Raw genomic sequence first — 25,089 nt, forward strand, 5'->3', positions numbered from 1 at the left:
AGGGAGCCCCCTGAGGCCGCAGCACAGCGTCCACCTGCAGAGACAAGCAGTAGTCCTGGCCTGTTAGGAGACAGGACAACAGACTCCACTCTGTAGAGCGAGCGGGACGCGGTTAGGAATAAACACAACATAAGATGCGCACAACTTTTCTGGAGAAGATTAGAAAAATACAAAACATAACTGAAGGGGGTGCCTGGCTGCCTCCCTCGGTGGAGCCTGTGACGCTTGATCTCGGGATCCTGAGTTCGAGCCCCACGTTGGGTGTAGACATTACTTAAAAAACAAAACAAAAGCGAACAAAAAATCGTAATTGAAGGACCCAAAAAAAACCCAGTCGATATTATAAAGATACCAATTCTCTTCAAATTAATGTGGGAATTCAGTACAGTGTCATACGGTGCTTTTTCTCATGAAACTTAAAGAACTGATCTTTAAAATCAAAAGGAAAGGCACATAGCCCCAAATAGCCAATAAAAGCCTTGAAGAACAACACACCGTAGGCAACCTCCCGTGTCGGATGTGAGGACTTACTTCCAGTTAAGGCAGCGTGGCATGAATGCAGGGTTACACGAATAGATGAACAGAGCAGAAGTGGAACCAGAAACAGAACTCTGCGTATAAAAAATGCAGCATGACAGCAGTGACATTATGAATCCGGGAGGAAGTAAATGAGCCATTAAGTGGTGCTCAGACAATGGATCATCCACGTAGGAAAAATGAGATGACAGTCCTCCCATTCATGAGAGTATGGGTAGGTGGAGAACGTGAATGTTAAAAGTATTTGTAAAAGTTAAAACATCTGGAAGAAAATCTACGAGAATATATCAGTGACCTTGGGTCGCGAAAACGTTACCCCAGGGCCACAGTTTGAAAAGCAAACTTAAAACGTACATTAGACAGAAGACATCATACACAAAACTAAAGCATCTGCCACAGACTTGGAGAAGATTTTTACAGTGCATCTGGCAGACAAAGGATAATGTCCGGAATATACAAATTGCTGTCATCGAGTAATGGTGAGGTAAAAATCTAATCAAAAAGTAGACCAAAAATATGAGCAGGCAGTTAACAGAAGAAACACTCCAGTCAGCTTATAAACATATGGAAAGATGTGTGGCCTCTAGTAACTGGGGAAATAAAAATCGGAATCCTAAGCAGCCGTTTCATACCAGTCTGCCTGACAAAATTAAAACACTGTGATGGTACCAAGAGTGGTGAGACCATGGAGCAATATGAACTTGACCTTGTGGGTAGGAGTGAAACCACTAACAGCCATGTTAGAGCACAGTTTGACTGTCTCAGGCTCAGTTGAAGAGGGACATAATCTACGACTAGCAGTCCCACTTGTGGGTAGATAATGCAGAGAAGCTTTCTCATGCATGTAAAAAGTGTCCACTGCTGCGTTATTCCAAACAGACAAGTTAACAATCCACAGAAAAGGGACGGAATGTGCTGTGTGCCTTCTGTGGGCAGCTAGTCAGCAGTGAACGTGAGGTAAATAGAGCAATGTGGATCAAAGCAGGCGTATTCCCGAAAGGTGCAAAAAGCAAGTCGCCGTGCAGTGTCACCCATATAAATTTCAAATACGCACAGAACAATACTATATATTGTTTATGAATATGGATATACGTAGTTTATTGAAAACATACATAGGGATAATGAAGTACCAAATTCAGGGTGGTGGTTACTGGCAAAGATAGGGTTTGAGGTGGGAAGGACACAAGGGACTAAACTACCACATGTCATGTGCCCCTGTTGTAAAATAGGTTTTTTTTAAAGATTTATTTATTCATGAGAGAGGGGGAGGGGCAGAGGGAGGGGGAGGGAGAGAATCTCAAGCAGACTCTGTGCTGAGTGTGGAGCCCGACGCGGGGCTCGATCCCATGACCCAGAGATCATGACCTGAGCTGAAATCAGGACGCTCAACTGACTGAGCCCCCCAGGCGCCCTGTAAAATATTAAGACTTGATAAAAGTGAGTGGAGGGTGTATGGCTGCTTGTGTAATGCTCTCTAGGTTGTGGGTATGAAATCTTCCTCATGCATACACACACCGATGGTGATGGGGCAGAGGTTGCCTGGGCAAAAGCAGCTCTTCCCAAGAAGCCACGGGAAACTCTTCACCATGGTGGATGTATCATGGTCCAGGGCTTGACCCTTATCTTTGCAAACCCAGAAACTTTTGCTTTTTGCTTACTTGCTCCCCGCCCCCCATGCTTTGCTTTGCTTCATTGCCAGCAAACCAAAGCTAGATTTGTCTCTCAGGGGCAGACTCAAACTGAATTCACAGATTGAATGAACCCAGAATGCCAACTTAATAATTTGTAAAGAGGAATACATAGGACAGCACCCAGAACCTTGAAATCCCACGGCCTTGCCTGAGCCTGGTGGTGTTTCCCCCTTGAGCTGCTCCACGGGAAGCAGAGACATGGCTGGAGGGTGACTTGGGGGCACACGGTGAGAAGTGTCTGCTGCAGAAACTAACATCCAAGGCTCCCGTGGCCAGAAGATCTCCTCCAATGCGGACTCCAGCTCGTAAACAGGCTGTGTGTTATGCTCAGGGTTGTGGGGTCTACACACCCCTCTTTCGGGACTGGCTGGAAGCACCCCGCGGGCTTCACAGAGGGGCTGAGCATCTCTGAGCGCTGGGAGACCAGAAAATGCCGACGTGGGCTCGACATGGTTTGAAATGTTGCTTTTTTATCTTTTAAGGTGTGTATATTTCCCATCTCTTCCATCATAGAAGCCAATCTTTATGCTGACATAGAGTAATGTGTAATTACTAATTTAATGACTAAATTAATTACGAATCAGCCAACTTGCTTGGTATTTTCCTAACAAAATCTGAGTTGAATGGGCATTTCAGGGAGACGGAGCATATTCACCCAGTGTTTCTTCATTCCTGTGACCCTCCGTTTGGCTGTCATGCCCGTCTCACTAAGTGTGCCTTGCTCTACACATTGTAGATGTTCTGGAACTCTCTCTTTTATTGAAGCCTGCTTCTCCACCCCCCACCTTTCCATCCGCTGAGCTCTTCTCGCAGACCTCAGAACCCCTCTTCCCCCGAGTGACCGTGCGTTCCCCGCCCCCCGGATCATCATGTGCGTTAGTCTGTCTCACGCCCATCACATCGGCCTCAACTCCAAGTTCCTAGAGAAAACTCCATGCTAACCGCCACGTGCCGATGACAGGCCCTGATCATGCGCAACCACCAAATGCGTATTACACCCCTGAGTTACAATTATAGTGGCCTTTCCCATTTTCAAAGGTTTTTTTTCATACATTTTTATCTGATTTTTCCAGTAACCGTGCAAGATTATGAGAGCCATGTTCGCAGATGCCACAGTCGGTAACCAAGTCTACCACAGGCCCTTTGCGGAAATACTAGGCCAGCTGGGATGGTGGTGAGCCGTGGCATGCTGGGGGTGGAGTAGAAGACATACATTATTCAACTCCTGTGTTCTTAAACAGAGCCCCTAGCTTCCCAGGGCATTTGGGGATGCATCTGAAGAGGTGCTTTGGGTTCTTTGATCAACTTTATGAACAACCCCAAATATAACCCCCACATCAGAACGAGTCTGCCCCAGAACGAGTCTGCCTCTTCAGAAGGGCTCAGGAGCACATGGTGGTTGAGATCAGCCATTTTTTCCATTTCCAGCCACTCAAGAGTTAGATATTGATAGCCGTGTGGTCGCAGAGAAATTTTAAAACTAAACTCAAGACTTAAAAAAGAAAAACTTTGTGTCCAGTTTTTAAAGTCTGCGTTTTACCGGATAGGAAGTTACCAGAATGACCACTCTACTATCAGACCCGTGGAGACTCAGGCCAGCTTGTGGCCCCAGAGCCCTGTCTTGCGCCCCAGGCATCCCACGGCTTCCAGCTCGCGTCGGCTGCAGACTTGTCCTGCCACGGACCTGAAGGACGCTGTGGTTCGTCCTCCGCTCCCCAAGAAAGCTCCAGTAGGAACGTGCCCCTGGCAGCCAAGTCCCCCGATGAGCTGCTATATCGGGCCTTCTTTCACTCACTCTGCAGTAGTGAAGACTGGGTGGCACGGATAGGAGTCTTTAAATGCAAGATTTATTCTGTTTCTTTTTAAAGAAATTCTGCACTCCCCCCTCCCCCTTCTCTTGGCTCCGCGTGAGGAGTTCGGATCTGAATCCATACACGTCCGTACACACATACACTCTTAGCTCATGGGGTGTAAGATAGTTCTCAGTTTTTGCTCGTTATCCCTCTTTGCCTTAAAAATGCGATGCCTCTTAAAAATGGTATGCCTCCTGACTGCCAAGCCCTAGCAAAACTTGGTGCCTTATGAATATGCAGAGGAGTTTTCATAAAATGATGTGGCTGCAGCAGCCCTTTGTGTTCTGGAGAAAAACATTTCCAGGGACCCCTTGAGACTTCGCCCGTGCTCGTGCTCGCGGAGAATGAGGCTTCCTGCAGAAAAGAGGAAGCCGGGAGAATAGGACATGATTGGATTGGTTAAGTGGACAATGATTCGAGGAGGAAAAGTGCTTCCCTGGTTGAATCCTTCCGTGGCCGCGCTGCCCGCTGGCCTGGGGGGCCCCTCACTGCGGAGGGTATTGCTCTTCCGATGCTGCTCGTTAGCATTACGGAATGAGTCCCGGGGAAGGACTGTCTTCGGGAATTTGTTTACAGCTGAACCTTGCACACCCTTCCTTAATCCAACAATTGGCTAATTCTTAAAATTGAAAGAAAAGGAGTAACTGCAAAACTAGCCTATCCGTCTACTTGTCATTAAAGACTCGGCTGTCGGGAGCCATAATGAGGTACCATATTAATTCCAGAATGTGTTTTTGTCCCCCGGACAACAATGACGGGTAGATTATGCAGTTTTCTCATGATTAGTGAAAGTCAGCCTATCCAGATAACCAGAATAAGTAAAAGAAGTCCGTTTTGTGATTCTGAATTAATTGCTTCTTAATTGCACTGCTTTTCTTGCTCCTTTTCGAAATTTGCTTCTCTGAAGTTGTTTTCCCAGTCAGGAGGGAAAATTAGTGTCTGTGGGCCATTTTCCTTTCAGATGTCCCCGTTCATGTGGAAGTACTGGCCATTGTCCGTGAGCTGCTCGCTCGGCCACTTGAGTCCTTAACTGCTTAAGTGCTTTTAGCCGTGGCTGAGCTCCAGAGATGACTTTTTTTTTTTTTAAGAAATCTGTCTCCTTTTCCCACTGATTTGCCATTTAAGATAGAGGCCTTTAATTCTGGAAGCCCATCCCTCACAGCCGCGGTAAATGGCGTTAAGAGCTAACAGGTAGAACAAGGTTTTTAAAGTGGATTGGCACCATGGAAGGTTTCCAGCTGCGTCCGTGCGGGTGGCAGTATGCTTCACTGCATGAAGTGCAGGGACAGTCTGCAGAGCACAGAGGCCACCGGGGACGGACCTCATGGTGGGCGCCCATGGACAGGTCCCCACCCTGCTGCAGGCTCCCAGCAAAAATCTTTCACTCTTTGGACCTTGGGTATAAAAAGACTGTTCCAGAACGGTTTCTCTCAGGGCAAAGAGGCTTTACTGTCTCCCCAGCCTTTTTTCCAAGCGGGTGTCCGTGGTACCACCATTTTGGAAACTCTCTAAATGCACTGAAACCCCAAGTTGATGGTTGCCTCGCGGTCCTAACAGGCTGCAAGCCGCCCCAGATGTATTGCTCTGTGTCTGGAACCATCACCTCCATGGTAGTATGTTCTCCAGATCCATGGGGCCTGCCTTGGAGGGTCCCTTATGATGGTTTCTACTGAGCTGGGTCTACCTTAACGGGTCATTTCTGCCTCTAGTGTGGGATACTTTAGCGTCTTCAACCTCGAGCTGGCTGAGTCCTATTTTTTAAAAGAGTCATTCCTTGTCCTCACGGTCTTGTGTCTGTTTGTGGAGAACAGACTTGAGAAGTGCCTTGTGTTGATCTGCCCATAGTTTCTCCCCGGCCCCCCGGATCGACTTTGTTCAGAGACAGTCCCTGGGTTCTTTCAGTACTCCTTAAAACGAAAGGTGAGAGCGGGCGGGCTCAGGTTCCCACGGGCCCGCACCCTGCCCCAGCCTTGCAGGGTGACAGACGTGTGTCCCTGCTGCCTTGGGGCGGGGAGGGGGGCGGGGGGGGGAGGGTGGTCGGCGGGACAGAGCCAGGTTCCAAATACAGCTTTGCGAAGAATCCCAGAGGCCCCACGTGCTTGCTGCGGAAATGAGGAAAGAGCATCGACGCACAGTTGGCTCCACCCCTCAGAAATAACCACTGTGAATTGTGAAAAGCACATCTCTAGAGGTGTATCTGCATGTGAGAATAAATGGGACTTCACTGTTTTAAAACATGCTTTTTTTTTTCAGCGTGAGAAAGATGTTCTCAATATGTTACTTTTCGCCGAAATCATCTTTTAAAATGTAACTCCGGTTGTGTTTTTCTGTTTCCTTATGTCCCGTTGTCACTTTCTCTCAGAATGTGCCGGTCCCTTCTGCAGATAAGCAGTTCGTCCGAGAAGGTCCACCCCAGCCGGTCGGGCTGCTTGCGCTCTCCAGAGCCTTCCCGAGACAGGTCCGGGTTCTTCGTTCAGAGAACCGTCTTTTCCTTTCCCTCAGGTGTCAACGGAAGCAGTGGCGGGTGGACCTGCCAGCCACCAGCGTGGTGATCACGTTCCACAATGAAGCCAGGTCGGCCTTGCTGAGGACAGTGGTCAGGTGAGGGCAGGAGAGGCCCCCCATTGCCCACCTGCTGCACCTTATGGGAGGCGTTCACTGGTAGGGGTGCTGGACACGGCCCGCGTCCCCAGCGCACCTGGGCCAGGGCTTTCGGGGGGGGACAGGCAGGTCCCCTGACTGCAGCACGAGGAGTGGCTGATGGCTTCTCCAGCCAAGGATTGGGACCAGCACATGAGAATTCCCCACCCCAATGATACCCCTTACAGGCCTCCAACCTTTATCTTTTTTTCCTCAGTGTGCTTAAGAAAAGCCCTCCCCACCTCATAAAAGAGATCATCTTGGTGGATGACTACAGCAACGACCGTGAGTACCGTGTCAGATTCCTCCCCCATGCCCGGCCCTTCTCCGGGATGCCAGCTTCCCTTAGTGTGCGTGCTAATGACGAGTTTCCTGAAAAGGCCAGAAATCAGGGCCCGCAGAAAGAAGAGGGGCCTCCTTGATGCCCCAGGAGATCCTCCGCCCGCAGATGACCGAGATTCACAATACCTGAATACGAAGCCCATGTAAACGGGGTTCCCAATGTTCTGCTTCTCTCTTTCCCTAGCTGAAGACGGGGCTCTCTTGGGGAAAATTGAGAAGGTGAGGGTTCTCAGAAATGATCGGCGAGAAGGTAAGACTCTTTTCTTAATTCAATACCAAGACAGTTGAATTCTGACTTTTCCCGAGCCCGGCAATAACTTAAAGAAGTGTTTCAGCTAAAAGAACAATTAACTTTCTAGTCTTTGTTGTCTGTCTGTTTCTCCCAGAGCCTCTCGGGAGCCTCTCCCTGCAAAGCCTAGGGAGGACATTCAAACTGAAATTATCTGTATACTAGGGCAGGAGTTCAAATTATATTTTTATTTGTGTATTTAGAAAAGTGGCTCCTCTCTTCCTTTTACAATCTAGGAAGTCTTATCAGTCCCTGGAGTACTAGAGTTTAGAAGAAAAACAAAGACTTAGCAATGAGAAGTTTAATGACTCCATGCTCCAGGCATCTGATAAAATAAGGGATTCAAGTTTGACAGCCTGCTGAAGGTGAGGCATCCCAAGAAGGAAGATAGTGCTGCAATTACATGCTTATTGGATTTTGCAAATGCCGGCTTCAAAACCTGCTGTCAGTCTTATCTGCCGGAGCTGGGCTCATCGAGTCGACTTTATTGGCAGGTATAAGAGAGACTCCAAAGGGGGAAAGTATTACTTTGAAGTGTCTGGAAAGGAAGCTAAATCCACAATGTAATTACCATCCAGTGTATCAGTGCTGTTGGAAGGCATGGTGGCTGGCATCTAGACTCCACCATAGTCCGGAGAAACCTTTCCCGATAGGAAGATTGCACAGCTTCAAAACATGCCATTTTGGTTATTTGAGGATGACTCTGTTGATCTGGAGTGGTGCTTGCATTCCCTGATCAATGGACACTCTTTTTTCTGGTTCCCTGGACAGTCCAGCTGGAGTCAAGCAGTGCAGTTTTTCTTAGCACGATTTTCATCTGCGATAAAGTGATTGAACCTGTTTGGACAATGCTGTCAGCACCATATTTTAACCAACTCAGGTCATCAATCCAGATGTTCAAGATACATAAACAATGGGACCAGCCTTGCTCCTAAGCAAGCTCTATTTGCTGGACTCCCATCTGTCTCCCAAGCTTAGAATAAACCAAAACTTTGAGATCAGACTGAAAATATTGCCTTATATTTGCTTCCAGACGAACTGCATAATAACTTTTTGAATTTAAACCCAAAGTGTCTGCTAGCATGGGGGGGGGGAACAAAAGAAGAGGTGGAAAAGAAAGAAATTATTTTTCGTGTCGGCATTTTATAACTGAAAAATCACTTGCTGGCCTTGTCAGAGAGTGCCGTTAGCCTCAGAAATCCGTGCTTCTAAGTGCTTTAAATTAGGGTGTTCACTCGGGTAAGAGCCCATATTGACGCTTTGTTTTGGAATGGGATGAGGAGGGCCCACTGGGGGAAGGCAGAGGGTGGGAAGTCTATATGAAACAAATGAAGTGTGCGATAGTTGAGTGAGAAAATGCACACACACAAATGTATATGTGTGCTTGGCTGTACGTGTGTGGTGTGTGTGTGTGTGTGTATCCCATATATTTGAACATATAGACAGATGCCTACAGTATTGCTACTAGATGACAGAGAAAATCAGTTGCATAAAATATGACAGCGAAGGAACAGCTTAGCTTCATTTAGCACTGAGGATTTTATTGTGCCAGTGATTCTTTATCTTGCTGTTCATTAGAATCAGCTGAGGAACTTCAAAGATGACCTTGGCGGAACTCATGTGCCAAATTCAGTGTCCCTGGGGTGGTTACCAGCTGAAATCTCCATTCTTTCTGCCTTCTGATCGTTCCTTTTCACGGACTGCTTGGGGTCTCCCTGTGCCTGGGGATCAGGAGTCAGCCGAGAATTTATGGGGAGGTTATCACCAGACTGGGGGCTGACCTCCTTTCCGGGATCTCCTCCTTCAGTTTCCGGCCACTCTAGAGACCCTGGACTCTGTCCTCTGACACCGCAAGCCAAAAAGGTGGTGTTGCTGTGGGTCGTAGAGTAACCTCATGAGAAACACCACATGCATGGGGCACTCCACTGGTTCTCTTCTTTTAAGGATTGAACCCCTTCCCGTTTCTGCCTGCTTCTGACTGCTCTCTGGCCCTTTACAATACTTGCCTTTTCTGTTTCGATCGGGGTTTAGAACTGTGCTCTGAGCAAGGGTTTGCCCAATACAAACTGATACTCTTGCCTTCGCAACAGCAGAACTAGAAGCCTTTGTCTCTTTTCCCTCCCGTGGCGTGCGGCTCTATAAGTACCACTGAAAACCCATTTGACTACTGTGTATGAAGGAACTTAACACACTGGTCCTCACTGGTTGTGAATAGTCACATCATCTTCATATACAGTCATCCCCCCTTATACGTTCCAAAACCCCCAGTGGATGCCTGAAACCATGGGTCATATGGGACCCTGGATAGACTCTTTTTTCTTATGCATACATACCTCCAACGAAGTTTAAGTTATAAATTAGGCACAGTAAGAGATTAACAACAATAATAGTAAAATATAGGATATCATAGTATACTATAAAAAAGTTATGTGAATGTGGTCTCTCTCAAAATACCTTATCTGATGGCACTCACCCTTCTTGTCCTGACATGAGATGATAAAATGCCCACGTGATGAGATGAAGTGACGTGAGGGACAGAGACCCCATAGCGTCAGGCTACTACTGACCTTCTGAGGAGACGTCAGAAGGAGGGTCATCTGCTTGCAGACCGCAGTTGACCATGGGTAACTGAAACTGTGAAAAGTGAAACCACAGACCGGGCAGGGGTGCTATATAGAGCCCAGCATCCATCACAGAGGCCACATATGACCCCCCATCCAGTGACACAGATACCACTTGAGACTTTGCGTGATCATAAAAACCCTATATTAGGAACAGGTCACAAGTATAAAATGGCATTAATTTGACCAATAGTGGAACTAATTTTTTGTGTAAAAGCCAATCACCTGGGGTTTGTCATGCATGTCACTGGGCTGTGCTGTCTTCGGAAGACAAAGATATTTGCAACACTGTTCTCATTACATTATCACCACCAAAATCGGCTCCATCAGCCCCTGGAAGCATCCGAGTAACACCTTCCGTGGCCCCGTTCATCAGAAAACCCTGTCGCTGTGTCACAGGAAAATCATTGTAAAAGTTCCACACTTGAGTTGCCTGATGGAGGAGACTCCAGTTCTAGAGGCCTTTCTCAGAGGGCGGGTCTAAGACAGTTGTCTTCCCGGGCACCCAGTAAACTTGGAAGAAGTCGTCCCGACAGAGCTCTGTCTTGGTGACCACAGGGCAGGACTGCCCCTCCCACCCAGGCTTGCAAGGGGGCTGCAGATCCGAGGTGGGGGGGGTGTCGATGGTGGGGCTGGAGGAGCTGGTCTGTGGCCTTTGTCTCAGGTACCCTGACGCGCTTTTGAAATCCCTTCCGCAGGCCTGATGCGCTCGCGGGTCCGGGGCGCCGACGCGGCCCAGGCCAAGGTCCTGACGTTCCTGGACAGCCACTGTGAGTGCAACGAGCACTGGCTGGAGCCCCTCCTGGAGAGGGTGGCCGAGGTGAGGCGCGGGGCTCGCGCTGTGCGGCAGGAAGTGCCGCTTGGACATCTGTTCCTAGAGTGTTGTCTTCACCGTAGGCATCTACGGCCGGGGAGAAAAGCACTTGACAGGTGGGGCGGGGGGGCGTCTCCCGTGGTGCTGCTCACTAAGAGACCCAGCCTGCGGGCTTGTGGCGGGACCGGTGCCCGTGACCACAGGGTTGTCCTGTTGAGGCTGTCAGGGTGACCCGTGGCGCACTCTGTGTCCCTCTGTCTCTAGAAACGTCATCAGTGGTATTACTTTTGGCCTTTTGCCATGTCTCTTGCCTTTTACTTGGTCTATTGACTTTCTTTCCTCTCTCCTGAGAAAGTGTTTCTTTGGGGTGATAAAGCAAACTTAATGAAAGTACTAGAGAAATAGAGAATGAACAAGTCATGCCTTTTACAAGTCAAGCATGACAAGGACATAGCCAATGGACAGTAAGTCATGAAATACTAACTAGCCACAAGCTACTAGCAATTACCATATGATGATGTTGATCTTGTACACTAGTAGTTGTTGATAGGACTCTTTACTTACCACATGTTAGGCACATTACATATCACCTTTAATCCAGGTATTACCCCCATTGGACACATGAGGGACTTGGGGTCCAGGGAACTTTAATAACACATCCAAATTCATATGGGAGGCAGAGCCAGGGTGGCCGAGAAAGTTCGAGTCCATCCCTAATTGAGCCCTCTTACACATCACACCAACCTAGCTAAAAGAGGAATCCCCCTGGAATCTCCGCCCCGCCTCTCCCGGGCCAGTCCCCACAGCCCCAGGCTGTCCCCCAGGGAGGCAGAGGACACAGGGATGCCACAGCCAAGACGCTAGCATGTGCGTAGACCCCACACGTCCACGGCGGAACTGTCAGAATTATTTCCAGTACCCTCTCCTCAAGTAAGGATGGAAGGCGTGGAAAATTGTAATTCTCACTAGTTCCAGTCCTATCAAAAGAAGTCAAAACAAAAGAAGTGGACTGAGAACTCGAGCACATTATATGTTCTTTGACTCCCACGCCCAGGTCCAGACAGAGCTGGGCAAGGAAGATCGGATTCTTCGAGCTCAGTGCCCCGCACGGGGGTTTCTACCCCGTAAACTTGCACCTGGGGGGTGATGGAACTTTATACTCTTCTGTTACGTGTTCCTCTGATGTATTCTGTTCTTAGCTCTGCAGATTCTGTTACTAATTTGTTTTTCACAGTCTTTCTTCTGGTTAGCGCGGGTTCTGTAAATGGCTCGAGGAAAGCATTTACTCTTTTGTTAACTAGCCGCATGGGGCGATGCCTCTCACCAGCATCAAGCATCTGATTTTAAAGAGGGCAGGAAAGTTAAAAGGCCTTATGTTCACAAACCCCCAGAGTAATAACTGTGGCAAAAAGAAATGCCTCCATCTAAGGGGGAAAAATGCTTTGTCGGGTAGACTCACAGGTGAGACATACTTCGAATCTGGGATTCTCGAGTTGACTTGGGTTACCTTCGGCTGTAATGATATCCATGTGCTTCTCATCACACACACCTCAGGCCCACAGAAACAGATTCCTAGCAGTGCGGCGTGGCTGTCTCAGCCGTGCGTCCCTTCCCGAGCTTGACCACAGCTCACGGGATAGGATATGTAAGGACAGCGGAGCTTCGATTCTGTCAGAAGGAAAGCAGCCCCGTGCTGGGAAGTTTTGGCGTTTGGGGAAACAGAAAAGAACGCTGGGGACACACGGGTGCAGGCCTCGCCGTCAGCCAGGGCGGCAAATGCCAGAGGTGTCCCGTGGCCACGGCTGTCGGCTCTCGGAGCGATTCTCTCCGCCCGCCCACTGCCGACCTTGGTCGGCACAGAACAGACCCCGTCCGTGACAGTGAGGGCAGGGAGCCCCTGGCCTCTGTCTCTGTGGGCCTGGGGGGTGGCAGGTGGTGAGAGGGGCAGCGGGTGTCCCTGAAGCCGCTGGACACCGATGCCTGCCTCTGGTGGGGCGGGATGCTCTGTTTTGTTTGTGATACCGACTCCCGTCTTCTGTCGATTTGTTTTTCAGGACAGGACTCGGGTCGTGTCCCCTATCATCGATGTCATTAACATGGACAACTTTCAGTACGTGGGGGCGTCCGCTGACTTGAAAGGCGGTAGGTGCCGCTCCTGGTCCGGCCGGCCTTGCTCTGGCCGTCTGCATGGCGGCTGATCACTGCTCCCGCTCGGTGTCACGAGGGACAGTGACAGCAGCTTGCTCACCGCCAGCGCACGTGCCGCGAGCAAAGGGCGTCTCTGTGCCCGACAAGTAGAATCTCATAAAGAGAGAGAAAAATGGCCTTCTTCCCCTTAAAGAACTTCCTGTGCTTCCTGTTCTCCTCTTATCTCTTTGACCTTCTGTGGCTGTGATGACATGTGTGGCTTAGTACACAGTTTGGGTGTCATTTTTAATCGGAGAAGATTAAGCCTTCCCAAGTCGGAGTCTGGGACGAGGCGTCGCCCGAGCTGACAGGCTGTCTGTGGTGAGCATCACAGAGCCCGGGGTTTGTAGCGTGGGAGGGCTGGGCTCGCCTTGGCCTCCTTCCTCTCTGACACCAGCTCCCCTGACAGCCTGCGTCTCCCTGGTGGCAAAGCCCGGGTCAGCTGGGTCACCCCGGCTCCCGCTGACCACCCAAGCCCACTCGGCACCCCTACACCTGGCTTGGTTGTGGACCCCTCCCCCCCGCTGACCATCCACATCCTGCTTCGAAGGGCCACACCAGCTTCCTGTTGGTCCTCACAACCTCCGGATGTGCCCCTTCACACCCAGCCCCCCTGGGGCCCCACGAGTAACTTGTCTCATGCTCTCCACCTTCTCAAAAACTATCAGAGGCCCCAAAGACCTTCTGTTCACGTGGGCTGTATGTATCAGCATTTGCTGTATTAGAAATTAAAGCCAAGAAATTGTTAAAATACAAGACGATGCAAGTACACATCCTGTTGTCCATCAGCGTGCCAATATCACATGTTCTGCAGCTTCTGGAAAACTCCATCATGTACTTTTGAAGAAGTGAGCATGAAAGAGGCATGTAAGGTCTTAGTGTAAATATCAAAGTAGTTCTGATGGGATAGACCCCCGAAGGGTCTGTGGACCCCCACGGGCTCCTGGACCAGGCCTGGAGAACCACTGAGCTCACGTAGTGCTTCATGGTGCTGAGAGGTGCATAGGAATCACACCGGACCCCTCGAAGGAACTAGTCACGTGACATCTGGCTCTTACTAGTTGTCCTTGTGTCCCTGGGATGGGGGGGGTAGGGTGAAGGGCTGGCGGGGGCCCAGCAATGAATGCTCTGTGCTCTGAAACTCAGCTGTTTGGCAGCCACACCTCTCAGAACTCAGCTGAGAGCCAAGAGGTCAGCAAAGACTGCCCAGAGCAGCTAAAAGAGATATCAAAGCTTTTGCCTTCTGTTTGTGTAATCTATTCACTATTGATTCTCTACACCTGAGATCCATGGTTTCTTTTCTAGCTGTCCAGCACCCCAGTTGCTTTATGTGAAACAAGGGGCTTCTTTTCCCACCTTCTAACACTTTGAGCTGATTAGAGGAGGACTGACTATTCCGGACAGACAGACACAGGATCAACTAATAGTCTAGCGTCAAAAAAAGACCATGAAACTATAAAATTGGGCATGACCTCAGAAAACAGAATGCTGAGACAGTCAGTGAGACTCGGGTTTTTGACTCCACCTGCCATGTCACCGTGGGCCAGCCAGTTCACCTCTGTGCCTCAGCATGCCCATCTGAGAAGTGGGGAGATAGGAACGCCAGCCACAGGGGTAGTGAAAGGATGAGAGTAGCCAGCGTGAGGTCAGTGACGTGAGCGAGCAGCTGCCCCATCCCAAGGCATCAGCAACAGGGTGGTCATGGTGGGAGGACTCTCCTTACATCAGGAAACGTAACATTCAGAAAAGATTCTCAGCAAACGGTGAGAAGGTTTGGGGTTTTAAAGAGGACCGATCCCTAGTTATCAAGAAAACATTAGTGTTCAGAATGTCTTCTTCCCCCAAGTATTTGTAGGAGCTGAGATTGATGGGCTCTCTTTTCCCATAGCAGCTGCTTATTCGAGAGCCAGTGCAGGGACACAGATGCCCTGGGGCAGGGGGTGGGGGTGAGGGGTGCAGTCCTCCTGCTGGATCAGAAGAAGAGGATGCACCAAATTTACTCTAGGAGCATTTTCTCAAATCCCTTTAGGAAAAAAAAAATCAAGGATGATGTTTTTAGCAGATTCTCAAAACCTAATAAAGTTTGTCTCTTTGGAACAAATTAATAAAATAATAATGATCATTCAAAAAATGCAGGTAACATTGTGTCGACTGGCCCATTGAGGCCTTTGCATTGTCTGTTCATAACACAGGCAGGACGTTTGTTTCCCTGGTTGAGGCAGGCCCTCTGCCTCAGGGAGAGCTGGGCTCTTCAGGAAAAGCCTGTGTGGGGCCTGCCTCAGTTTCCCCTCTGTGCTGCTGTCCCTGCCGCCTGGCCTCCCAGCAGCTCGCTGCTTCTTTGCTAGCCTACCACACTTGGCAATAACAGCTGGGAGGCCTTTTTAGTCCCATGCCTCTGGTTGGGCCATAAAGGATACTGTGCTGTCCCAGGAGACCCCCAGCCCATGCTTCCCATCCTGCCCTGTTAAGGCTACAGACACAGGGGCTGGCAGGGCAGTTGAACGTTAACCTCCGAGCACACTGAAGAGAAATCCAGACTTAGGCACTGCACAAGCCCTGCCGACCAACGAAAAGCCTGGTGGCACAGAGCTAAAGGATAGACGGCCCTGGAGTAGTTAAGTTTGGCTGTCAGACCTTTGGAAATGCAGTGAGCCACCTGTCACCAAGAAGTGGTCTCCTCGTGCGTCTCGAGAGCATCAGCAGGTGGGGTGTGCTGGCGCCCGCTGGCTCGATGCGGGGTGCCTTCTGAGTAAGGGCGGACCCAACAGCTTGGGCCAGGGGCCCACAAATGTCAGAAACCGTGTCCTGAGTGATCTGTGGATTCTAAACGTGAATTGGGACAGCTGCCGTATTTCTCAGAAATCACAGCCTGCTGCCCGCTTTGCCACTTCCTTTGGCTTGTTTTCACCTAAAAGTTTTCCCTCTGCCACCTTGCCCCCCATGGTTTAGTTGCAATCGAGGGTCATGGAGGAGGCCAAGTTGGCCAGCCCAGGGAACCTATGCTCTTGTCCTTCCCCTGGGTTCTGTTGCCCTGGGGGGTTGGGGGGAGGCACGGTGGCAGATTTGACTCTGTCCCACCCATTTTCTCCCTCCTCACAGCCCTCTGTTCCCTGTCAGAGTTATTCTCAGGCATTTTAATGGTAGGAAAGCCTGACCCACATTTTCTGTTTGGGGTGAGCTTTTCAGGGAAGGAGTCGGTGTGTGCCCTCCCCGCTGGTCCCCCCGCCCCGGGTTCTCCCCTCTCCTGCTTTAGTGGTGGTGCTTTTATTTAATTTTTTGCTGTGTGTGGTTTTCAGTGAGTCCAGTCCAAATATCCAATATGTCTAAGCTCTGAGGGACAGAGGTGCCAGGAGCACACTCAGTTCTCTCGTCAGCACCCTAATGTTTTGTTTCTTTTCCGTGGCCGGCAGGTTTTGACTGGAACTTGGTCTTCAAATGGGATTACATGACCCCAGAGCAGAGGAGATCCCGGCAAGGGAACCCAGTCGCCCCCATAAAGTAAGTGCCAGGAATCCTTCCGGGTGCTCCTCCCAGGTAAGACCCTGGCTCTGGCCCCGTGTTTCCTAGAGACGTAGTTAGACTCCTCATCTTCCTGCCGGCCGCCGACACCGTTTCCCCTGTCCTGGCTCGAGGGAGAGTTTCTGCCACCGAATCATAGAATAAAGTACTTTGAGATTTCCTCAGATGAAGCCTAACCTACAACTAAAGGAGGCAGATCTGTGAGTTCTGGGAGTTCCCCCACGTTTATACTGTAGAGCGGTTTCCAGCAGGGCAGGCTCTTCTTCAAGTTGAACTCGGGGACCAGGGAAAGGGGAGGGCGGGGGAGTCTTCTCTACTGAGGCCCTTCCTGGTCGGCTTCGCTCCCTGAGCTGCCTCTGCCCTCCTGCTGGCCCACAGAAGACAGGGCTTGTAGCCATTAACACCTGGCTTTCAGAGTCAACCACCTGTAGCTGGGCGTGAATGTGGGGTGCCTCTTCAGGCTAGACATAGCTAAGTGGCAGCATTGCCACAGACTTCTGGCACTGACTTACGGGCACTGACCACCCACACTGACCTCCGGCACTGACTTCCGGGCACTGACCACCCACACTGACCTCCAGCACTGACTTCCGGCACTGACTTCCGGGCACTGACCACCCACACTGACCTCCGGCACTGACTTCCGGGCACTGACCACCCACACTGACCTGCGGCACTGACTTCCGGGCACTGACCACCCACACTGACCTCCGGCACTGACTTCCGGGCACTGACCACCCACACTGACCTCCAGCACTGACTTCCGGGGACTGACTTCCGGGCACTGACCACCCACACTGACCTCCAGCACTGACTTCCGGGGACTGACTTCCGGCACTGACTTCCGGGCACTGACCACCCACACTGACCTGCGGCACTGACTTCCGGGCACTGACCACCCACACTGACCTCCGGCACTGACTTCCGGGCACTGACCACCCACACTGACCTCCGGCACTGACTTCTGGGCACTGACTTCCGGCACTGACTTCTGGGCACTGACCACCCACACTGATCTCCGGCACTGACTTCCGGGCACTGACTTCCGGCACTGACTTCCGGGCACTGACCACCCACACTGACCTCCGGCACTGACTTCCGGGCACTGACTTCCAGGCACTGACCACCCACACTGACCTCCGGCACTGACTTCCGGGCACTGACCACCCACACTGACCTCCGGCACTGACTTCCGGGCACTGACCACCCACACTGACCACCCGCACTGACTTCCGGGCACTGACCACCCACACTGACCACCCACACTGACCACCGGCACTGACCTCGGCACTGACTACCCACACTGACTTCTGGGCACTGACTACCCACACTGACTTCTGGGCACTGACCTCCGGCACTGACTTCCGGGCACTGACCACCCACACTGACCACCGGCACTGACCTCGGCACTGACTACCCACACTGACCACCGGTACTGACCTCCAGCACTGACCACCCACACTGACTTCTGGGCACTGACCTCCGGCACTGAGCACCGGCACTGAGCACCGGCGCTGACTTCCGGGCACTGACCACCCACACTGACCTCTGGCACTGACTTCCGGGCACTGACCACCCACACTGACCTCCGGCACTGACTTCCGGGCACTGACCACCCACACTGACCTCTGGCACTGACTTCCGGGCACTGACCACCCACACTGACCACCGGCACTCGCTAGCATTTATCCAACATGACAGTGTGCTCTAGACCTCCAGCACTCGAAGTTGAGTTCTCAGGGCATCTCCTGGGAAGGAAGTAGGGGCTCAGTTAGCCCCCTCCCAGGCTGAGGAAGCACAGCAGTGATGGTCCCCGCTAACGGGAGGAACCGGCTCCAGGATGAGGAGGAGGCTAGCTGACACTAGCGAGCATTTCCCGAGTGTGCTGAGGGCTTGTACGTATGGTTTTTTGAAATCCTCTAAGGAAACTGAGGCACAGAGAGCCCAAGTACTTGCCTAGGGCTGCTTGTCAGTGAGTGCCCCCAGCTCCAACGGTCACTCTCTCGGAGGGGACACCACTCCGCGGTGGGAGTGCCTGAGCAGGGCAGGTGGGAGGCATTTGAAGTCAGCAGTGAGAGCATCCCGAGCTCCAAATGGGGAGCCATGGCTGCACCGGGGTTTTTAAGGTCAGCTTGTAGACCTGACCTTGGTATTAGAATGCAGATCTAACCCTGACCTCTGGCCCGTCCCCCTCTCCCATTCCACCCTCTCCACCTTTTCAGAACCCCTATGATTGCTGGCGGGCTCTTCGTGATGGACAAGCTCTACTTTGAAGAACTGGGGAAGTATGACATGATGATGGACGTGTGGGGAGGAGAAAACCTGGGTACGTGAGAGCCTGTGTCTTCGCTTTACAATTCTGATGAATTGGATGGCCTTTTCCTACCCACCAAGGGCTTCAAAATGAAAAGTGGAAGCTTTGAGGAGGCTGTTAGGCAAGAGCAGGTGGTATGCAGGGAGCCAGTTGGAGAAAAAAAAAACAACTGTAAAGACCTCAGTCACCATTCATCACACACCGTCAGTCCCTGAATAAGTATAAATAGCATCGCTTCCACTACAGTGTCTGGGGCTGGGCGTTAAGTCTGTCGCCCTAAGTTAGAGCGCAGGATGCTAGAAGACAGGCAGTCTCCTTGAAGGGAATGGCAAATTCTTTAACATCCTTTGGATCCGAGGGTTTGGACAGCGAGCTTCCAAACATGGGGAACAGGCTGTGGGATCCGTGTTCCACCATGTGGGGTGGAAACAGCCCAGGCCAGCCTCGTGGGATGGACTGAATTGTGATGCAGGAAATCACACGGAGCTGAGAGGCCTTGGCGTTTAAGCTCTTCTTGACTATGTTGTGAATGGTTCTAATTTGGTTTGATTTTTTTTGGTTTTTGTTTTTAATAACCCATGCAAATCAGTTTTCCTTAGGTTTAGGGCCAATGAAATTTTATAGACTTCGGTCTACATTACTAGCCGCATCATATTTATTGCATTAAGATAGAAAGACTCTTCTTATTTTGTTTTACTGTTTGTTTAGGGTTTTCTGCCGGGCGTTCTGAACTGAGTCTCCTCAGCCACTGATGCTGTTGAATTCATTACACCGGCCGTGGGTGGGCGTGCCCTGGGAGAAAGCAGGGCAGGGACAAGGGGGGAAACATGACGTCACTGTCATTTTTAGTAGTTTTACCTGTAACAGAAACTTGGATACTTTTTTGTTTAAAAGAAAAAAAAAAAAACGAGACTAGCCTTTTATTTTTCTCTCATTTTATGATGTGAAAGTTCGTGATAACATCTCCGCTGCAGAGCATTTGTCTGCTGTGGTTTGATGTTGAAAGCTTCTCTAGGCTCAGTAACTACACTGGGACAAAGGACCATGAGTCAAACTCCTTTTGGTTTTTTTAACGATACTTTGACAGGTAGGGAGGACTTGATTAAAGTCGTTTGAGCACGAAAGCCTTCAGAAGTATTATTAATCTTCTGAGGAGAATTCTCAGTCACCCTCGCTCTGCAGACATCTCCTGATGGCTTCGTGGAGACCCGGCCAGCCAGGAACCCCCAGTAGGACAGTGCATCACTTAGGTGACCATCTCCTGAAGCCACCGAGTGATTTTCAAAATGTGTGCTATTACCTGAAAGCATGGATTAGGCGGATGAGGTGGCGGCCAGCCCTTGTGTCACAGGGTAGAGTGTTGACTGAAGCATCAAATGGGACATTTCACAGAGAGACCAGAAGAAGGGGGAGAGTTTTCTTAAATGACCTGGTTTGGTTGTTGTTGGTTTGTTGGTGGTGGTGGTTTGGTTTTATATTCATGGAGCTGTGCCATAGGGGAGGTTCCCCAGAAGGGCTTGAGGGGCCTGGGGTCAGGGTGGGGCGGGCAGGGAGGGAGGGGCTGCAGCAGCCCCTGCCTGGGCCCCATCTGGCACCTTCCCTCCCCTTGCCTAGCTCGGTAAAGCCACTCCCGATGAGTCTTCCCACTGTCTTCAGAGGTCAAGCAGGCGTACAGGTTCCAGCAAGGGAAGTCCCCAGTCTGATTCTTTCTTTCTGAGACTGCTGTGACTTCTTTCTCTGAGCGCTGGCTGCACATCCGGCAGCTGTCCAGACTGCGAGGCGTGCGTGGACGTGTGTCGGGAGAGGTGGGGTGCAGGGATGCGGGAGTAAAATCCAAAACCACCTCCTCCAAATACACCCACCCCCCAAACTAAAGAACCGCTGCAGCTTCCACTTTTCCTAGCTGGTCGTGTGGGCCTAATGTAAGCAATTAAAAAGTCGAAGAACCTGATCCTGAGCCCGTGGGAGACACAGGGGACAGGCTCCTTGGGCATATTTGTCCTCGTTCGTGTCCCCACAGCATTAGGATAGAGGCTATCTGCTTCCAGTATATTAGTTCATTTTACGCTTTTTTTTTTTAATTAAAGGATAGCTAACACACAGTGTTACAGTTTCATTAGTTTCAGGTGCACAACATAAAGATTTTTGACAACTCCATACACTTCATTTCATGCTTTCTTGAAGGACCGAGATCTTGCCTAAGATCTCAGAGCAAAGGCCAAGCTGCAAACACAAACTGCCTAACTCAAAATCCACCAAGTTATCTTGAGAAACCATTCGCACGTTGTAGCGTCGCCGAGTTCAAGTGAAATCAGAGCTGAATGTAATTGTAATCGTATGTGGCCTTCAGAATCTCCAACCAGATCCCTGACTGGATCCCCCCTCCTGGTTTAACAGCTTTCCCATAGAGAAGGCACAGGACCTTCCTAGCCCCCAAGTTTGAATGTTCCAGTTAGGCAAACGTGTATTTAAATTTTATGTCCTGAAATACAGAGAACTTCTTATTCAAAGTGTTGTTGGACGCTAAGAAAGAAAGTCAGAAGCCCTTCATTGCAGAGGCTTGGGTGGTCATGACCTTGCATTTCTCAAGGCTGTGAGGGAATTGGTTACGAAAGGCCTGTAACAGCTGTGTGGATCACTCATTTCCAGCCAGTGGGGTGTTTCCTATACTTCAGCTTGCCGGACCCAGTCCTAGGAGCTCCTGCTGTTCTGTCCGAGTGGGAGTTATGCGCCTTCAGCTGTGCAGTCTGGGCTCCTGCTGTCACAGATGAGGCCTTGTCTGGAGGATTCCCCCAGCACCTCACTCGGGGTCTGCGATAATCCCAGCTGACTTCTGATCCTTCTATACTTGCGGCAGTGATGGCTAATTCTGGGGATTCTGTCTTGCCTCTCACTGTGTTCTTGATGTTGAGGAAGTGCCCTTTTATACCAATCACAACATCTGCTGCAGGCACTCGGATGGTTGGTGGTGAGGACAGGTGCCTGGTCAGACGGTACCGGGCTGTTCCAAACGGGCCAGCCACGTGCCGAGCTTTGCCCGAGTACAGATGCTCAGGGCGGTGTGTGTGTTGACGTTGGCCTGAGCAATGCCAGCCCTGAGCATCTCGTTACTCCTTAGGTCGGTTCTGTGTCCAAGCAGGGGAACCACTGGTGACTGGCTGCTGGTAAACTCCGTGGCCAACTCTGAGGGATCTGTGAGTTACTGAAGCGTCTTTGGTCACTACCATAGTCCAAGAGGCACCTGTGAACTTCCCAGGTGACTTGAAGCCTGCTAATAATGTAGTTATGAATAAGGGTAAATTTTGAAGTTTAAGAAAAGCATTTTTTCTCTTGGGTGGAGAAAGCCCAGGTGCATAGTAGTGCTCAGTGCACAGAAAGTAAGTTTTAGAGGAAGACGGCATATACAGTGGCCTGCTGTAGTTAAGATCAAAGTTTCATTGTGTGGGCACTTCATGCCTTTTGATGTTTATGCACCTTCAGAGATGCCTTTTCTAACAGTGTTGATACTAAGCAAGTGCACATGTCATACCCCGTGGTCACAAACCAGCTAGTGAAGTATTCAGTGCGAGCATTTCACTGGTCGATACTATGATGCTATATGGACATGCGTGGTCTTATTCCCTGGGGTCCTTTATATTCAGGATAGACCAAAGATTCACATTTGTCTCAAGGTGTCTCATCTGAATCTGAAAACTGTTTCCATGTGGTCTCTCTCTCTTGAATTTGGAATAGAATTGTTTAATGAAAACATGGGACTTGGTAACATAGATCTCATTGGCTTCCATGATTCAGATCTGTGCTAAAATCTAAGATCACACATGTCCCAGCAGAGGTAATGTGTTTGACGTGTTTCTTCTTTCTGTCTACGTCACTTTACATTTCTGTAAAACAACCCTGTTGTGGAGACACCCTCCTAGTGAACCCGAGTGTGAACTTTTGTTTGATTTTTTTTGTGTCTCCAACTTTATTGAGGTCCTGTTGACAATTTGAAATTGTATACATTTAAGGTACACGACTTGATGATTTGCCATATGTGTACTTTGTGAGATACTCACTAGAGTCAAGCTGATTACCACATCCGCCTGCACCTACTTTGCGGATCATGCCATGGAGCCGGGAGACCCAGGGTGTGTCGGATGTCTCCACTGTAGAAAGTTCAGGACCATGTTCTGGAGGGAGGCAGGTTCCTTATCCCCATCTCCTTCGGCCGTTGAGGGCATGAGAGCCCTTCGATGGGATGGTGGTGGGTGGGCGTTGGTACGCTCTGTGCATCACCCTGTCTCGTTCCTCATCTCAGAGATCTCGTTCCGCGTGTGGCAGTGTGGTGGCAGCCTGGAGATCGTCCCCTGCAGCCGCGTGGGACACGTGTTCCGGAAGCAGCACCCCTACACTTTCCCAGGTGGCAGTGGCACGGTCTTTGCCCGGTAAGTGGTCATAACAAGGCCATTGGGGGCCACCACCCAGACGGCACTTAACCTGGGGCTGCGTGGAAACAGGTGTCCTTCATTGGGACACCACACGCCATTGACAAGGATCACCCGTACGCACAGCAACGCGAGTGCCTCTGGAGGGCAGTGTGCTGAGTGAAAAGTCGCATCCTCTACAATCCCACTTCTAGGACAGTCTCAGAAAGACACAGCTACAACGATGGAGGGCGGACAGGGCCCGGGGGGGGAGTGACCACAGAGGGGCAGCCGGCATGGTGGCCGGGGTGAGGGTGCCATGCTGCATCCTGATGTGTTGGTCATCACACCGATCTGTACACGTGGGAAAGCTCATACAACTGTAACCCCAGAAATGTATGAGGAAACATGATTGTAGAGAAGAGGAGCTTGTTTTTTTTTTTTTGTATGTATTACCATCCAAGGAACAATGTGTGAACAGTGTGTAAGTTAAGCCGTACTGAATTCAAGCCAGGAAATCCACACGGCATGTAGATAGGATCTGTGATAGATAATAGATACATTTTAGCAACATAAAGATGCCAAATGAAGAGCTTTCCGAAGAAAATAGGCAAATTACCAGTCGTGGGCCCACGGTTTTTTCTAGGGAATTCTTTTCGATGCTAAAGATAAAACAGCATACAAGCCAGCCCGCCTGGCCTCCGGGAGGTGGGAGTAGTCAGCCCAGTATTCGAATAGCTAAATAAGATGATCACAACCACTGATAAATGCCATGAAACAGATAAAGCGTGGTCACGTGGTTGAGCGTGAGAGGAACGGGGGAGAGGTTCGTAGGGTGTCGTGCAGCCAGGGGACCCCCGAGAGGTGGGAGGGAGGAGCTGTGGACTCCCTGCAGGATGAGCAGGTCCTCGGTGCCAAGGTCAGTGTGACTTCAGAGCAGGAGGACCCCAGGTGGGACTGGAGCCTAGAGAATGAGGGGACAGTAGACAGCGTGGGGGGCTAGACCGGCCCCAGCCAAGCCCCCCTGTGGGTTGTGGGAAACTGGAGGTTGTTTTGAGGCCGGGGGGAAGCCGCTGTAGGCGCCTGACCTTTGAGCAATTACCTGACTTCTCTGTTTTAAGCTTTAGAGAGCGAGGTGACACCAGGAGGAAATGATGGTGCAGGTGTCCCTCCCCTCCTCTCCAGGAGCAGGGGCGGGGACACTTGTAAGAGCTGTTGCAGTGGCCCAGGGCTGAGAGGAGGTGGCCTGGACCCAGGGGCATCAGGCTCCAGCCTGGCAGCATTGACCGTGGCCTGGCAGTGGCCGGGGACCGAGAGCCAGGAATTAAGAGCAAGTCCTTGGCCTTCGGTCCTACAACTTTGCTGACCTGCTGCCCCCACCAAACTAGGAGCACTTGAGAGATGGTGGAAATGAGTTGGGGAGAATGACTAGCTTATCTCTTGTATAGCATTTTAAAACCTTGATTCAAAGTACAGATCGCACAATACACATGTATTACATAGAAGTTAGTTTTAGCATAGAGACTCTGGGTTCTGGGAAACTTAAATGAAGCCAAATAGCAAGTAACTTCTGACCAAATTATCTTCTTTCAAAAGCCTGTCCTTTCTCGAATGTTGTCTAACTTCATTACTGCTTTTTATTAGAAACAAAAATACGTTCTTATCCAGTGAGCTCTACAAAATCAAACAGTGATTGATATGTTTTTTCCCAGGGACAACGCGAGATTCCTCCCCAAAACCTCCTGGGTAGACATATCAAATACCCAAATCAAAGCCATTGGTCACTACCAGCACATGGCAGGCCCTTAGAATTCTAAGAATCTGTTAACATACACAGAACATTGCTTTATACGCTTTGTTTTTTTAAAAGCACTCTTCT

General features: G+C 50.3%; 1 protein-coding gene across 1 annotated transcript in view; it reads left to right on the forward strand.

The window, feature by feature from the left end:
* GALNT2 (polypeptide N-acetylgalactosaminyltransferase 2) overlaps positions 1–25,089 on the forward strand; it is a 184,008-nt gene that overhangs the window by 140,144 nt on the left and 18,775 nt on the right. Inside the window, exons 4-11 of the mRNA XM_036106959.2 lie at positions 6,584–6,682; positions 6,939–7,006; positions 7,248–7,313; positions 10,672–10,793; positions 12,842–12,929; positions 16,385–16,472; positions 18,716–18,819; positions 23,105–23,231. Of these exons, the coding sequence (XP_035962852.1) occupies positions 6,584–6,682; positions 6,939–7,006; positions 7,248–7,313; positions 10,672–10,793; positions 12,842–12,929; positions 16,385–16,472; positions 18,716–18,819; positions 23,105–23,231 (762 nt within the window). The remainder of the gene's footprint in view (positions 1–6,583; positions 6,683–6,938; positions 7,007–7,247; positions 7,314–10,671; positions 10,794–12,841; positions 12,930–16,384; positions 16,473–18,715; positions 18,820–23,104; positions 23,232–25,089) is intronic.

This window comes from Halichoerus grypus, chromosome 7 (genome assembly GCF_964656455.1).
Source record: "Halichoerus grypus chromosome 7, mHalGry1.hap1.1, whole genome shotgun sequence".
NCBI classification, from domain to species: domain Eukaryota; kingdom Metazoa; phylum Chordata; class Mammalia; order Carnivora; family Phocidae; genus Halichoerus; species Halichoerus grypus.